The 17,714-nt window shown below is 44.2% G+C and overlaps 1 protein-coding gene across 1 annotated transcript in view; it reads left to right on the top strand.

Annotated features, from left to right (window-relative positions):
- Nucleotides 1-17,130: 17,130 nt before the first annotated feature.
- The window catches only part of LOC102816916 (relaxin receptor 2-like), a 109,250-nt gene continuing 108,666 nt past the window's right edge, over nucleotides 17,131-17,714 (top strand). Inside the window, 1 exon segment of the mRNA XM_006832035.1 lies at nucleotides 17,131-17,329. Within this exon segment, the coding sequence (XP_006832098.1) occupies nucleotides 17,131-17,329 (199 nt within the window).

The raw sequence follows: 17,714 nt of genomic DNA, 5'->3' as shown, positions 1-17,714 counted from the left end.
GTGACCCAACTCACTATGGGCTCAGCCCCCAATACACAGTGACCCAACTCACTATGGGCTCAGACCCCAATGCACAGTGACCCAACTCACTATGGGCTCAGACCCTTGGGATCCATAGAGTTTTCTATGACTGGGAGTAAGAACTGGTGATCTGATTCATAAAGATAACAGTCTAGAAAACCATATGGGGAAGTTTTACTCTGTCTTGTAGGGTTACTATAAGTCCAAACAGACTCAACAGCACACAACAACCATAAGGATATAGAATTACCTCAACAACAACATACGAGAATTGATTTTGCCTCCTGGCCCACAAACCCTAAAATATTTAATATCTGACCCTTTATAGAAAAGGAGTTTGTTGACCCTTGGGTTAAATCAGGAGACTGTCCCAATTGCTACCCCTCCTGTTCACATCAGAAGCATTTCCTATCACTGCAAGAACTGTCCTTTCAGTGATATGAAGAAGTTGTTGTTGTTGTTGTTGTTAAGTGCCGTCAAGTCGGTTCCGACTCATAGCGACCCTGTACAGGGTTTCCGAGGGTGTAAATCTTTACGGGAGTAGAAAGCCTCATCTTTCTCCCGCGGAGCGGCTGGTAGTTTCGAACCGCTGACCTTAAGGTTCGCAGCCCGATTCGTAACCACTAGATGCCGTTAAACCAACTGGACTCATAGTGACCCTGTCTACAATAGAACAATATATTTCTTGGTCCTACATGATGCTCACAATAGTAGGCATGTTCGAGCCCATTGTCACAGACATTGTATCAGTCCATCTTGTTGAGGGTCTTCCTCTTTTCCAAGCAAGATGTCCTTTTCTGGGAACTGGTTCCTCCTGATAATGGTACAAGATAGAGTCCTCTCCTTGACTTTATGGAGTATTCTGGCTGCACTGCTTCCAAGACAGCATTGGTCATGCTTCTGGCACTCCCTGGCATTTTCAGTATTCTTCACCAACACCACAATTCAAATTCACCAATTCTTCTTCTAGCTTCCTCTTTCACTGCCCAATGTATGCATCCATAGGAGGTGACTGAAAACACCATGTTGTTGTTAAGTGCCATCGAGTTGGTTCTGACCCATAGCGACCCTGTACAGGGTTTCCGAGGGTGTAAATCTTTACGGGAGTAGAAAGCCTCATCTTTCTCCCGCGGAGCAGCTGGTAGTTTCGAACCGCTGACCTTAGGGTTCGCAGCCCGATTTGTAACCACTACGCTACCAGAGCTTCTTGGGTCAAAACCCGGTGCTGTTCAAGTCGATTCAGGACCCTAAAGTCCCAATAGGACATAGTAGAACAGGAGCACATAGCACGTCTTTCTCCTGTGAATAACTTGTGGGGTTTGAACCGCCAAGCCTGCAGTTAGCAGCCCAACACTTAACCCACTGTGCCACCAGCACTCCTTGGGTCAAGCACACCTTAATCATCCAAGTGACATCTTTGCTTGTTATGATTATAAAGAGTTCTTTTGCAGCAGGTTTGTTCAATGCAATACATTATTTGATTTCTTGGCTGCTGCTTCCCTGGGTGATGATTGTGGGTCCAAGTAAAATGAAATCGTCAGCACCTTCAGTAGGTATGGGGGAGACGTGGAAAGAAGTCACAGCGCCACCCTACTTACACCCACTATTTCCAGAGTGGGTTACATAATGGACTGGTAGCCTCAAGGTCGGCGGTTCAAACCCACCAGCAGCTCTGTGGGAGAAAAATGAGACTATCTACTCCTGTAAAGATTTACAGTCTCAGAAGCCCAAAGGGGAGTTCTACTCAGCTCTGTGGACTCGCTGTGAGCCAGGGTCAACCAGATGGTGGTTGGTGGTGATGGTTGGTGGTGATGGTGGTTGGTGGTGATGTGATGGTAGACTTATTAAAGGTGAAAAGACCAGTGGGAGAAACAACCAGCCTCTAACCCTTGAAAACTCCCAGTTTCAGACTTGAACATGCAGACTTGTACTTTGCTTCCTGTTTTGCCTTTCCCGGGTCTTGCTAAACAGCTCTCTTGGGACTGTCTCTACTGTGCCCTGGGTTCTGCAGTGTGGCTGCTGGACATGCCCGAGTAAGGCTGCTTCAGCTGCCGACTGGAAGCACTACGTCATGGTAACACAGGGCATGCTGCAGTGGCCCAGTGACTTTGACAGCTCTGCACTTGGGAAGCCTCCTGCTGATTAGCATTGCTTTGATGTTGTGTACAAGTATTAACTTTCCAAGGTGCAAATTATGGAAACAGCCACATAGTATCTTGCCATTCTATCTTACAGATGAACTGGTATTCAACAGACCCAATGATTTGTTTACTGCCCTATTTTTAAAAAACGTATTGTTGTTGTTATTAAGTGCTGTCTAGACAGTTCCAACTCATAGCAATCCTTTACAGGGTTTCTGAGGAGCGGCTGGTGAGCTTGAACTGCTGACCTTGTGGTTCAAACTGACTTTGTAGTCCAGCGCATTAACCCATAGAGCTACATCAGGACTCCCATTGTTGTTGTTAGGTGCCATCAAGTCACCTTTCTGCTCAAATGACAGAGTAGACCTGGCCCATAGGGTTTCCTAGGCTGTCATCTATTGTGTCACTATATATATACTCTTATATATCATCCATTCACAGCACCCCCTGGTGTAACAGAGAACTGCCCCACAGGGTTTCCTAGGCTGTCATCTATTGTGTCACTATACACTTGTATATACTCTTATATATCATCCACTCACAGCGCCCCCTAGTGTAACAGAGGAGAACTGCCCCACAGGGTTTCCTAGGCTGTCATCTATTGTGTCACTATATACTCATACTCTTACAGATCATCCACTCACAGCGCCCCCTGGTGTAACAGAGGAGAACTGTCCCACAGGGTTTCCTAGGCTGTCATCTATTGTGTCACTATATACTCATATATACTCTTATAGATCATCCACTCACAGCACCCCCTGGTGTAACAGAGTAGAACTGCCCACAGGGTTTCCCAGGCTGTCATCTATTGTGTCACTATATACTTGTATATACTCTTATAGATCATCTACTCACAGCGCCCCCTGGTGTAACAGAGTAGAACTGCCCCACAGGGTTTCCTAGGCTGTCATCTATTATGTCACTATATACTTGTATATACTCTTATAGATCATCTACTCACAGCGCCCCTGTGTGACAGAGTAAAACTGCCCACAGGGTTTCTTAGGCTGTCATCTTTTCAGAAGCAGATGGGAAGATTTTCTCCCTCTGAGCCATTGGGTGGATGTGAACCTTCAGCCTTTGTTTAACAGTTGAGTGCTGAACCACTGCACCACTGGGACTGCTTTTTAGCATACTAATATATTCTAAACTAATTTTCCTCCTGGTATACATGTTCCCCGGCACATCTGTTCTCATTCTTCCTGTCACCTGACATCAAAGTCAAGGTAAGTAAAAGTTTTATCCCCAAAGACTGACTGGAGGGACCCACACATACAGATGAGCAGACCTGGGAACGCATGCTGTCTGAAAGGGCGTGGCTTACTAGCTGTATGCATTCAGGCTGTCACTGTTCTTGTGAAGCGCCGTTGAGTTAGTTCTGACTCGCTGTACAAAGGACAAAACACTGAGTCATCTTCACAGTCAAAACTTATTGTTGTGTGCAAGTGTTGTGTTGTGTGTAAGTATTGACTTTCCAAGATGTAAATGGTGGAAGGAACCACAAATTGAGCCGCCATTGTATCTCATAGATGAGTAGGTTGTCCTCGGACTACCTGTTGGAGCCCCTGTGTTAGTCCATCTTGTTGGGGGTCTTCCTCTTTTTTGATGACCCTCTACTTTACCAAGCATAATGTTCTTCTCTAAGGACTGGTCCTTCTAGATAACATGCCCAATGTACTTGAGATGAAGTCTCACCATCTTTGTTTCTATAGAGCGTTTTTGCTTCTTCTTCCGAGACAGATTTGTTTGTTCTTCTGGCAGTCCATGGTATAGTTAATATTCTTGGTCAACACTGTACTTCAAAGGCATTGATTTTTCTTTGATCTTCCTTACTCGTTGTCCAGCCTGTGCAGACGTAGATCGAAGCCTGAAATGCCATGCTGAAGAGTTGCAGTGTTGTTGCCATTACTGTGTGGAAATGATGAAGGGATGAATCAGGGAATGGCATGGCCAGATTCAGCTTTCAAGCGCATCATTTCAGCAGTTGAGTGGAGAGTGGATTGCAGTAGAAGTTGGTGACAAAGTCAGGTGGTGCTGGAGTCAGGGGGTGTTGGAGCCTGGCTAAGAAGGATGAGGGTGTGAACTAAGACAACGTGGAGGAGACATAGGCACTTGAAGGAGCGCATGCATGTTGCTTCTGGCTCCAACTCCCAGTGGCTGCATGTGACCATGTGGAACCACCCCAGAGATTTTCCTAGGCAGTCATCTTTACCGGAGTAGATTACCAGATCTGTCCTCTTACAGGGTGCTTGGTGGGTTCCAGCCTCCAACCTTCCCCTTGAGTTCTTACCCACTGTACCACCAAGGTTCCTTTAGTTATTTGCATTTGAAGGGGTCAAGAAGCGAAAGTGTGCAAACTTGGCAAATCTTTAGTTCTCAGTGGTTTGGGGCAGCATCATTGGAGTGTAACCATTACTATTTATTATTACCCTCATTATCTGATGTCACCTGTCACGACTGTTAACATCGCAATTCTATGCAGTCATTGTGAGGGGACCTATCAGTGCATGAATCACAGAAACAAGTGACAATCAGATTCACTATGCAAAGAAGTCGGGACCTATATGATTTGAGGTGGAAAGTCTGAGGTTTTCACAACCTGCCTAGTGAGTTGTTAGGAGTCCTGGTGGCATGGTGGTAAAGCACTTGGCTGCTGTATGAATAGTCAATGGTTTAAACTCACCAGCTACTCTACAGAAGAAAGATGCAGCAGTCTGTAAAGATTACAGCCCTGGGGGCCCTGAGGGCAGGCCTCCTCTATCGTACAGAGCCCTTCTGAGTTGGAAGTTGGTTTCGTGGAGTGAGTTGTTGGTAAAGCTGACTGAGCAGTGTGTGCCTCTATAAACAAGTCCTAGGAGCCCCCTGCTTCTCTGCACACAATTACATCCACGAAACTCCCCTCACTTTTGTATTGATCCAGCCCCCTGTGTGGCTTCTAGCTCCTTGCTTTTCCTTTCTCAAGGGGAAAGAGAATCAATTCACAGTGGCTGGAAGACATTCGACTTTATCTAACGCTGATCGATGGCAGTAATTTTCATCATTGTTATTCGCTTGTTCCAAGAGGCTGAGCTTCAAAAAGCTTTGCAGAAAAGAAACAGATGGTGGAGAGAAACATAAGGTCAGGCCCCCCCCCCCCCGGGGGGGGACGTCAGAGGGGAGTTATTCAAGGGCATGTTCAGAGGGCAGCTAGAGAGAGGCATCGATGAATGAACAAAGAGGGAGAATCTCAAGGAAGCTGAAGAAAGTCGACATTGACTATTGTTTATGTCCTATGCAGAATTGAAAACAGAGACTTAGTTATGAGTCTTCAGAACAATCAGGTGTTTGCTGAACATTTGTTGGACAGCCCAGTGACAGCCTTGAAATCTTAGAATAGGGGTAGGGAATGTCCAGCCCGCCGGCCGTATAAGGCTACAAAACCATTTGGTCTGACAAGACCACTGCAGGTGGGACTCTAAATTCTATACATCTAGGAGCTTTTTCCACAGTCGCATAAGTTGATATTAAGTGATGTTATAAGTGTCCAAATGGTCCACCCCTGTCTTTGAAGATGTTTGGTTTATGCTTCAGACATTTATAAATGATGTTGTTGGTGGTGGTTACCATTGAATTTATAAATGATGTTGTTGTTGGTTGACAACTGTTATGCATCAAATTGTGTTCCCTGCAGAAAAAACGTGTTGCAAATCTTCACCTTTACACATAGAGATGCAATTCCATCTTGGTTAGTTTAGTGAGGATAATCACTGGACTGCTAACATCAAGGTCAGCAGTTCAAACCCACCAGCTACTCTTTGGAAACAGGTGTGATGAATTGGAACCAACTCTGTGGCATGTGTCAGTGTAGGGTGTGTTTTAAGCCACTCATTTTGAAATATAAAAGGCACAGAAGCAAACAGGCAGAGACACAGGATTGAATGAAATTGCCAAAGAACCTAGGAGAAGAAGCTGAAAAGAGAAAAAACTTTGTCCCCAGCAGAGAGAGAAACCCTCCCCGAAGCTGGCGTTCTGTGTTCACACTTCTAATTTCCTAACCTGTGAGCCCACACCTCGTCTGTCAATTTGTCATACTGTGGTGGTGGTCTACGTGCTGCTGTGATTCTGGAAGTTATGCCACTGGTACTTTAAATGTCAGTAGGGTGTCACCCATGGTGGGCAGGAATGACAAATTGAAGAGGAATAGCATCATATTTATTATATATATATATATATATATATATAAAATCCTCACCACTGGACCAATAAACAACATCATGATAAATGGAGAAAATACAAAAGTTGTCAAATACTTCATTTTTCTTGGATCAACCATCAACATTCATGGAAGCAGTAGTCAAGAAATCAAATGACACATTGCATTAGGCAAATCTGCTTCACAAGACCTTTTTAAAGTGTTCAAGAACAAAGATGTCAATTTAAGAACTAAGGTGTGCCTGACCCAAACCATGGTATTTTCAATAACCTCATATGGATGTGAAAGTTGGACAGTGAATAAGGAAGACCATAGAAGAATGAATGCATTTGAATTGTACTGTTGGAGAAGAATATTAAAAGAGCCATAAACTGTCAAAAGAACAAACAAATCTGTGTTGAAAGAAGTACCGCTGGAATGTTTCTTCAAAGCTAAGACGTTGAGACGTTGTCTCTCACACATCAGACATGTTATTAGAAGGGACGAGCCTTTGGAGAAGGACATCAAGCTTAGTGAAGATGAGGATCACCAAAAAAGAAGAATCTCAGTGAGACTGATGGGCACAGTGGCGATAGCAATGCCCTCAAGTGTAACAACAATTGTGAGGGTGACACAGGACCAGGCAGGGCTTCAGTGTGTTGTGCATACGGGGCTCTGTGAGTCCAAAGTGACTCGATGGCACTTAACAATAACATATAGATATAGATAGAGAGATAGATTCATAGATACACACATACATAGATACATACACAGATACATACATAGATACATAGATAGAGATAGATACATACATACATAGATACATACATAGAGACATACATAGATACATAGATAGAGATAGATACATACATACACAGATACATACATAGATACATACATAGATACATACATACATAGAGACATACATAGAGACATACATACATAGATACATACAAAGATACATACATAGATACATAGATAGAGATAGATACATGCATACACAGATACATACATAGATACATAGATAGAGATAGATACATACATACATAGATACATACATAGAGACATACATACATACATAGAGACATACATAGATTCATAGATACACACATACATAGATACATACACAGATACATACATAGATACATAGAGATAGATACATACATACACAGATACATACATAGATACATAGATAGAGATACATACATACATACATAGATATATACATAGATACATACATACATACATACATAGAGACATACATAGAGACATACATACATACATAGAGACATAGAGACATACATAGATACATAGAGACATACATACATACATACATACATACATACATACATACATACATAGAGACATACATAGATCATACATACATAGAGATAGATAGGAGGACAGTGGTTCTACAGGATTAGTAATGTTCTGAAAAACACAAGGTTGGCAGTTCTAGCCCACAAGATGCTCAGTGGCAGAAAGATGAGACCCTTTGCTCCTGTAAAGATTACAGCCTCAGAACCCTATACAGGGTCACTGTGAGTCAGAACCCACTGGACAGCATTTAACAACAACACATATAGATATTTATTCTTTACAATCAATCTATAAGGAGATGATTATCACATATATATTGTTGTTGTTAGGTGCCATTGAGTCGGTACCGACCCATAGCGACCCTATGCAAAGCAGAACGAAACACTGTTTGATCCTGGGCCAACCTCACTACTTGTTGCCGCGCTTGAGTCCATCGATGCTGCCACTTGGCAAATCCATCTCGTTAGGGGAATCTTCCTCTTTTTCTCTGACCCTCCGCCTTACCAAACATGATATCTCTCTCCAGCGACTGGTCCCTCCTGACAATATGTCCAAAGTATGAGAGACAAAGTTTGGACATCCTGGCCTCCAAGGAGCACTCTGGCTGCACATATATAATCACTGTAATATATATTATGTGTTACAATGTATATATTTGTGATGTTATATATTATATATTACATACATATCATATCACATGGAGTCCTGATGTGGTGCTATGGGTTAATGCACTGGACTGCAAAGTCAATTTGAACCACAAGACCGGAAGTTCAAGCTCACCAGCTGCTCCTTGGAAACCCTCTACAGGGTTGCTATAAATGTCATATATAAATTACAGTATATACCATATCATATATTGTTGCTATTGTTACATATGATATATGTGATTTTATATATGATATTGTTGTTAATTGCTGTCAAGTCGGCTCTGACCCATTACAACTTTGTATAAGGTTTCTGAGGAGCAGCTGGTAAGCTTGAACCACCGACCTTTTGATTCAAAGGGACCTTGCTGGTTCTGACTCATAGCAACCCTGTACAGAGTTTTCAAGGAGTGGCTGCTGGGTTTGAACGACCAACCTTGCAGTTAGCAATCTAATGCTTATCCTGCAGCTTTTCATCAGGACCCCATATATGATAACAGCCACCTCCTTACAGGTTTATTGTAAAGATTTATATATATGTGTGTGTATGTATATACACATATGGACATATATATATATTCCTCACAATAACCCTGTGATATGATTACTATTATTATTTCCTTTCATGAGTATGAGAATGAGCATCAACCTGAAGTTAGGCATGTTGTTATTGTTAAGTTGTTAAATGAGTCGGTTCTGACTCATTTTAAGGAGCAGCTGACCTTGTGGTTAGCAGCCCGCTGCTTACCCTACAGCGGCACACCAGACTCTAGGAGGTGGGGTAGAAAGTCTTCATTTTGAGCATCTTCTTTGAGTGTAAAGGAAGGTTATTTTTAAAGAATTCGTGTCATCTCAGAGCAGCTGATCACCCTGAGAGGATCGCAGTCTCAAGAAATCACGTGGTCCTATTAGCGCGGCCCTGAAGCATTTTCACCGTAGGAACGGAATCGTGTTGAGACTGATTGGGAAGCAGCACAGCTCATTTTATCATGATTTTCTTTCCATCTTTCTTTTTCCTGATTTCACTTTATTTTAGATTACTTACTAATTATGCCCTGCGGGTTCTAATCTATAAAGCAGAATCCTATCCATGAGTTTTCAACCGACAGCATCCTTTTAAAAATATCCCTAATTGCTAAATAGTCACGTTGATTTTTTATAAAATGACTCAGTAGTAAAAGTCAAGCCAATTACTTAAAAAGAGGGGACGTGCAGACAAGGGTTTTAGGAAGTACAACCTCACACAACTCAGACTCATTACCATCAAGTCGGTTCTGACTCCTAGTGACTTTACCTAAGGCTTCCAAGACTATAAATCTTTACAGAAGCAGACAGCCTTATTTGTCTCCCAAGGAATGGCTGATGGATTTGAACTGCCAACCTTGCAGTTAGCAACGCAATGCCTAATCCACAGTACTGCCATGGGGTAGGCAAATGCCAGCAGTGTAAATTCTGCGAACCAGAACCAGAGCATTGGAGTATTTCCCACCCACCTTCTCTCCATTCTGCTGGGACTGTTACCTTGGTGGCCCCCTGAATGAATCATGCCTCCAGGTATTCTCACACATATGTAGTCTTCTTAGGGCTTGGTTATGTAACTAGTCTGGACCAATAGGATATTAGCAAGTCTGATGAATGTGGGGCTTTGCAAGCACTTGAGCATTGAGAATTACAGTTTGGGAACATTCCTTCCTGAAACCAAACCACCATGTTGTTAGGACATAGAGAGAACAACGTAGAGAAGAGCTGAGGGTTCTGGTTGAAAGACCCAGCTGAGTCCCTCCTTGGTGGTTTGCACCATCTGCCAACTGTGTGAGAGAGATCACATGACCTCCCAGCCATCCCCCAAATCCCCTCAACATCAAAAAGAACTGACCCGCCCACCCATGGAGTCTACAGAAATAATACATGTTGTTGACAGATCTTTTACAAAATATCTCTTTTAAGTCCTAAAGAGCAAAGACGTCATTTGAGGACTAAGGTGTGCCGGACCCAAGCCATGGTACTTTCAATTGCTTAATATACATGCAAGGACTCCCGGTGTGGCACTGTAGGATCAGCACTGGGTTGCTAACCACAAGGTCAGTGGTTCAAACCCACCGGCTCCTCCTTAGAAACAGGATTACTGTGAGTCAAAACTGACTCTACAGCATTTAACATCAACATATACATATGAAAGTTGGACACTGAATAAGGAAGACCATGGAAGAATCAATACTTTTGAATTATTGTGTTGGAGAAGAATATTGAATGTACCATGAGCTGCCAAAAGAACAAACAGATCTGTCTTGGAAGAAATACAGTCAGAATGCGCCTTAGAAGTGAAGATGGTGAGACTTTGTCTCTCAGACTTTGGACATGTGATCAGGAAGAACCAGTCCCTGGAGAAGGACATCATGCTTGGAAAAGTGGAGGGTTTGTGAAAAACAGGAAGACCCCCAAGGAGATGGATTGACACCGTGGCAGCAACCATGAGCTGAAACACAATGACAATTGTGAGGATGGCTCATGACCAGCAGTGTTCGTTCTGTTGTGCGTAGCGTTGCTATGAGTCGAAACCAACTCGATGGTACCTAGAAACAACAACACGCCCACATATCAAATTCCAAGCCTATAGATACTTTCAAATAAACAAACAAAAAGGAATGAGGAAACAACTTCAATAGGTGGAGACACAGATCTCTGTGGCTGATCAGGGTGGATCAACAGAGGCTGAGGAATCCTATGTCTCTGTTCCAAATAAGGGTTTGTCACTCTTTCTCAATCAATACTTCAGCATTTCCATAGGTGACCTGCTGAGCCTGAGACGTCCATGGCTTTGTAATTTGGCAGTCTGGATCAAATGTTTAGTGCAGCCCAGTGACTTCAAGAGTTTAAAGACATTTTGTTTTGTTGTTCTGTTTTGTTTTATCACAATCAGACGGTGCCCCTGCTTTTAGCCCCAGGGAAGCTGAACGATTTGGACTAAGACTGCCGTTCTCTTCTTAAGTTATCTTCAGATGACTTACTTCTTCTCCCCTTTCTTTCTCCTCCACTCAGCGGTCCATCCACCTTCCAAATGCAGTCCTTTCTTCAGTTGATATACTTTTCCACAGAATGGAATTGACATTCGAATCAGTTTCTTGGCCACCGAGTGCCATAAAGCAATCAGAGCCCCATCCTCTAATGCTGGCTGGGTTTTCACCGCCTTCAGCCACAACCAGGCCAGATAATCAATCCCAGACTGCCCCATTTCCTTTAAAGTTTATTGCCTGCAGCCCTTCCTGTTTTAGTCATGTCTCTGACTCTAGCTGATTTATGAAGAAAAGAAAATAATGACTGAATAACTTTCAATCAGCGAGAGAATCAGACTTAGAGAATGGACAGAAACAAGGCCAGCTAGAAGCCATCGACAGCACACCTTCTCTCCCCCCACCATACACCCCCCACCCACACACTGGTCATCAAGGACCTTTCTGTTCCCCATCCTCACTGTCACAACGAACACAAAATGTCACGACTGGATCATTACAAACATGAACACCAGCATCTCTCCGCACTTAGTTCTCTGGTGTTTTTCCATCAGGATGTTCCCGCACTTTCTGATGAAGCATCTTTGTGACCTAGTTAACTGGAACCACGCTTAGGATTTGAGCAATTTTCCCTACCCACCTCTTCATATTTCTTACTCCTGTTGAAAGTGGTGCCTTTGTCAAGGTAGACTTATAGACCAGACATCCCATCAGGTTCCTCACCTGACAACCACTTGTAGTGATCAGCTCTGGTGTGGCTCTGTAGGATAAACACTCAACTGCAAGTCGATTTGAACCTCAAGGTTGGTGCTTCTCTGAAACCCTATACAGGGTCCCTATGAGTCAGGACCTACTCAAAGGCACTTAACAACAACAACAACACAATTCCAGGGTTATTGCTAGATTAAAATGTGACTTGAAGAATGAGTCTCCATGTAACTTTTTCTTCCAAAGACCTTCTCTTTGGATGAAATATGACTGAGATGAACAGAAAGGCATTATCAAGAGAGAGAAAACAACGCAAAATCTCCTAAAAAGGGATGTGTTGTTCTGTGGTGATCAGAGGGGAGTGTTTGGGTGGTGATCAGAAATACGTGTGTGTGTGTGTATAGGTACCAACTGAAAAATCACCTAATAGTCAAAGTATATACAAGAAATTAATATTGAATTACAACCCAAAGCATAAACTAGATATTCATGAGTCTACACTAAAGGAGCTCTGGTAGCGCAATGGTTACGAATCGGGCTGCGAACATCAGGGTCAGCAGTTCGAAACTACCAGCTGTTCCATGGGAGAAAGATGAGGCTTTCTACTCCTGTAAAGATTTATAGCCTCAGAAACTCTGTACATAGTCGCTATGAGTCTGAACCGACTCCATGGCACATTATAACAACAACAACAACAATACTACTATAGGAGTCCTAGTGTGGCGTTGTGGGTACATGTGCCAGACTGCAAAGCCATTTGATACTGCAAGGTTGGTGGTTCAAGCTCACCAGCTGCTCCTCGGAAACCCTACACAGGGTCTCTATGTGTCAGCAATTGACTCGAAGACAATTCAGACACTTCGCACACACGCATACTACTATAAGGAGTCTTGGTGTGGCACTGCAGGCTAATGCACTGGACCATAAGGTCAGTTTGAACTTCAGGGTCGGTGGTTCAAACCCACCAGCTGCACCTCAGAAACCTTATAGAGTCACTATGGGTCAGAACTGACTCGGAAGCATTTAACAACATACAACTATAAATAAATAATGAAAGAAGTAAATGAGTAGAGGAGAATAGACCGATCCCCAAACAATTTATGTAGATAGATCCTCTGCCCTCAAGAAGCAGAGGCATTCCTCCCCACGGCTAAGTGGGGGTTGCACACAGGGACCCCTTTCCCAACAGTACCATCTGGGAAGAGGAGGCAAACAGAGCCAACCTGACAAACACAATTTCAAGCCAGGTCATCAGGGTTGGCATCTACAGTGATAGGCCAGGTTGAATACATGTCCTCCATATGATGTGACGACATGGCTCAATATTATCTCTGAGGTCTTACTCACACCCCACACACCCCAAAAGCCCACTGTTGTTGAGAAGACTCCTAGCAACCCCATGTGACCGAGTAGCACAGCTAGCAGGGCTTCCTCTCCTGTGACCTCTGTGTAACTGCCTTCCCCATCTCCCAAGTTAGCATGTGTCTACACTCTACCTGGTGAATAAGTCTCCCACCTCTGGTAACCATCATAGATTGATTATTTATTGTAGAATGAACTCCTTTTCCTGAATTTTTACAGTAGTGTCTCATACAACATCTGTCCCTTTGTGACCGGCTAATTTCACTCAGCACAGTGTCCTCCAGGTTCTTCCATGTCATGCAGTGTGTTTTGCAGATTCATCATTACTCTTCAGTGTTGAATAATCTTCCATTGTGCATATACCAAAGTGTGTTCAACCATTCCTCTGCTGATGGGCACCTAGTCTGTCTCAATCATTTTGCTATTGTGAATAACACTGCAGTGAACATGGGTGTACATCTATCTCTTCATACTCCGGCTCCTAGTTTTTCAAGATATACCAAGTGGAGAGATTGCTGGGCCATACATTATTTCTATTTCCAACCTTCTAAGAAAGTACCATAAGGAGCTCTGGTAGTGTAGTGGTTACGAATCAGGCTGCTAATCTCACAGTCAGCAGTTCTAAAGTACCAGCTGTAAAGATTTACAGCCTCGGAAACTCTGTACAGGGTCGCGATGAGTCAGAATCGACTCCACGGCACATAACAACAACAAGAAAGTACCATACCGTTTTCCAGAGAGGTTGCACCATTTTACAGTCCCAACAGCACTGTAGGAGGATCGCAAATTCTGCACAGCAGCATTTGTTGCTTTTCTGTTTTCTAAAACTTTGTTATTAGTGCTGAACTAACATCATGTCTCTGAGGCCTAGTGTGCTGTTCTAGGACAATCACTGGACTTTTAACTGTAAGGTCAGCAGTTCAAACCCACCAGTTGCTCTTTAGAAAGCCTGTACAGGGTCACTATGAGTCAAAACCATCTCTTCAGGACTTAACAACAACAAAACCAAGTTGCTATCTCATTGTTGTTTCGATTTGCTTCTCTCTAATGGAGTCCTGGTGTGGCGCTGTGGGTTCATGCGCCAGACAGCAAAGCCGTTTGAACTGTAAGGTCAGCAGTTCAAGCTCACCAGCCACTTCTCAGAAACCCTATACAAGGTCTCTATGGGTCAGAACTGACTTGACAGCACTTCACAACAACAACAATGGTTAGTGGAGTCCTGGTGGGGTGCTGTGGGCTAATGCGTCAGATTGCAAAGTTGTTGGAATTGCAAGGTCGGTGGTTCAAGCTCACCAACTGCTCCTTGGAAACCCTATACAGGGTCACTAGGGGTCAGAATCCACTTGAAGGTACTTAACAACAACAACAATGGTTAGTGATCATGAGCATTTCTTCCTATGGTTGTTGGTCATCTTCTTTGGTGAAGTGTCTGTTCATGTCCTCTGTCCATTTTTAAACTGGAGTATTTGTCTTCTTCTTGTTGCGGTTTTGAAGTGTTATATTGGTTTTAGAAAGTACTCTCTTGTCTGATATGTGATTGTCAAACTTTTTTCCAGTCTGTGATTCTCTTTTGATGAAATTTTCGATGCACATACATGTCTAAGTCATCTAAGTTTGGAGTCCTGGTGTGGTACTGTAGGATCAGCACTCAACCACAAGGTCAGTTTGAACCGCAAATTTGGTGGTTCAAGCTCACCAGCCGCTCCTTGGAAACCCTATACAGGGTTGCTATGAGTAGGAACTGACTCGATGGCAGTTAATAACAACAACAAAAGTCATTTATTATGTCTTCTGCTATTTGTGTGATTTCAGTCACATCCAATAGTGTATTTACGTCGTGTATCAGAGCCACTAAGTTTGTCCCTGTTTTTTCATTGATGGTCTTTATAGTTCTAGGTTTATATTTAGGTCTTCCATCCTTGTTGAGTTTGTTATTATACATGATGTGAGATATGGGTCTTGTGCAAACAGATTTCCAGCTTTGCTGGCATCGTTTGTTGAAGAGACTATCGCTTTCCCACTTAATAAATTTTAGTCCTTTGTCAAAGATCAACAGTACACAGGTGGATGGGTTTACTTCTGAGTTCTCGATTGGGTTCCATTGATTAATGTGTAGCCTACAATCTTTATAGGAGCAGATCACCGGGTCTTTCTTCTGCAGGCCCATTGGATGGATTCTGACCAACAACCTTTTTGTTAGCAGCCAGTTGCTAGCTTAACCATTGCTTCTACAAAGCTGTGACAGACAAGTGATGGTCTCTGTGATGCCAAATGACTAGATTGTCCCCAAAGACTACAGTTCCCAGGCCCTTGAGCCAGTCTAGGAAGCCCCATAGCTCTTCCCCCTGTGTGGTTTGTTGTATGTGTGGATGAATACATAGCACACATAAACATGTATATACATGCATAAAGATACATTTTCACATGCTTTTACACATGTGTGCCTTTCTAGACACACACACGCATCCACATCTACCCACCTTGTTGTTGTTAAGTGTCATCGAGTCAGTTCTGATTCGTGATGTCCCGGTATCAGGTTTCTGAGGGAGGAGCGGCTGCTGGGTTTGAATCCCCAGCCTTGTAGTCAGAAGTCCAGTGCTGATCCTACAGTGCCACCCCAGCTCAGATCCTTTATGGTGAACCTTCTGGATTTGTAGTTGTTATTATGCATTTTCTAATTGGCTACTTGTTTTGTCATTTTGTTCTTGTATCATTCTCCTGAATTCTATCTAGTGTGTTGCCTCTTGTCCTTGATCACTTTTAGGGTTCCATAGGTGTCTCTTGAATTCCTCATCAGGTAGCCTTATGATCACTTCTTCCTCAGAACAGGTTTCTACTCCTTTATTTTGCTCAGTTGTTTGAACGGTGTCCTGGTGTGGTGCTGTGGGTTAATGTGTCAGACTGCAAAGCCATTTGAACTGCAAGGTTGGCAGTTCAAGCTCACCAGCTGTTCCTTGAAAACCCTTACAGGGTCGCTATGGGTTGGAATCAACTCAATGGTTCTTTACAACAACAACAACCCTGTTTCTTCAAGTGATGATTGTCCGCTGTGTCTCAGGCATTCAACATGGTGCTGGGAGTTGGTGAGTTCTCTGGAGGTCAGAGCAAGACGTCTCCCTGTCTGCTGTGAGGGGGTGATGGGCAGGGCACTCCTGCTGTGTGGGGATGAATTGGTGTCTCAGTAGGTGATAAGGTATCAAGGGGTTTCAGTGTGGAGCAGCCAGCCCTCAGGAACTGTTTGGTGTAGAAAGCAGTTGCAGCTGGATGTTGCACGTAGGCACGAGTCTCTGGCTCATCATTGGATTAGGAAGCACTGACTGCCAGTCACCAGTTGAGTGATGCTGAGACTCACACCACCGGTCCCTGGCTGGTTGCATAACCTGGGGATGGTCAGGGTGTGAATGCCTTTTGGTTGCAGGTCTGACTGCACAGGGGGTTAACCAGGAGGACATGCTCCCAGTCTGCCAGAGTGCAGTGTGGAGGAAGGTGTACCACCAGTCTGCTGACCTCAAGCATGGACCCCAAGATTGGGTGTGGGAGAGGGCACGACCACTTTGTGGATCCCTGGCATGGTGGCTAGACAAAGCAGGGGGCACTGCCCGTCCTGCAGGCTGGCAGGCAGAAGTTGAGGTGGCCCCAGTGTGGGAGTCTGTGAGGTTGCTCGTTTGGGTAGTGGCCATCCACAGGCTCCCAGCACAGGGGACAGGGCAGAGGGGGGTGGAACAGCACCAGTCCACTAGTCCTGAGTCCAGATGGCGGGGTCAGAGAGTGAGATCCTCCCCTCCAGAGTCCCAGTGCAGGGGGCAGGTGCTGCCAGTCCTCAGACACCGGAAGGTGAATGGAAGGAGCAGGAGGCAGCCCGGGAGCTGTGGAACCACCAGCACCAAGGGGCGCATTCCTGCCTGGCTCCCAACAAGAATGCTGGGACATTCCTGCTCCGCAGCACCAGATGTTGGGGCTTCGACTGACAGCGCTGCTGACCTGGTCTCAGTGTGACCACCTTGTGCTGCTACAGGTGGGGCATGCCGACCACCCACAAATCTCATCATCCTCCGGCTTGTGAAATCCCTCCTTCCACGTGGCACCCTGCCAGTTCTGAGCCTCTCAGTTATGCACTGAGCTCCCTGGTTGTTGTCCACATCTGACTCACTGATTTCCTCGGGCCTTTATTGTACTGCGGACATAATGAAGCATCTGGCTACACCATTGTCTTGGACCATTTCCCAGACCTGTTACCTGTCAGTCTCCTCCACTGCAGGGAGGCTCTCAGATGGCACACATACCTCTCACTCGCTTTTGTTTCTTTAACCATGTGCCATTAAGTCAGTTCCAACTC

This window comes from Chrysochloris asiatica, unplaced genomic scaffold (genome assembly GCF_000296735.1).
Source record: "Chrysochloris asiatica unplaced genomic scaffold, ChrAsi1.0 scaffold00005, whole genome shotgun sequence".
Lineage (NCBI taxonomy): Eukaryota > Metazoa > Chordata > Mammalia > Afrosoricida > Chrysochloridae > Chrysochloris > Chrysochloris asiatica.
The sequence above is the reverse complement of the archived record's forward strand: the minus strand, read 5'-3'. Positions and strand labels throughout refer to the sequence as shown.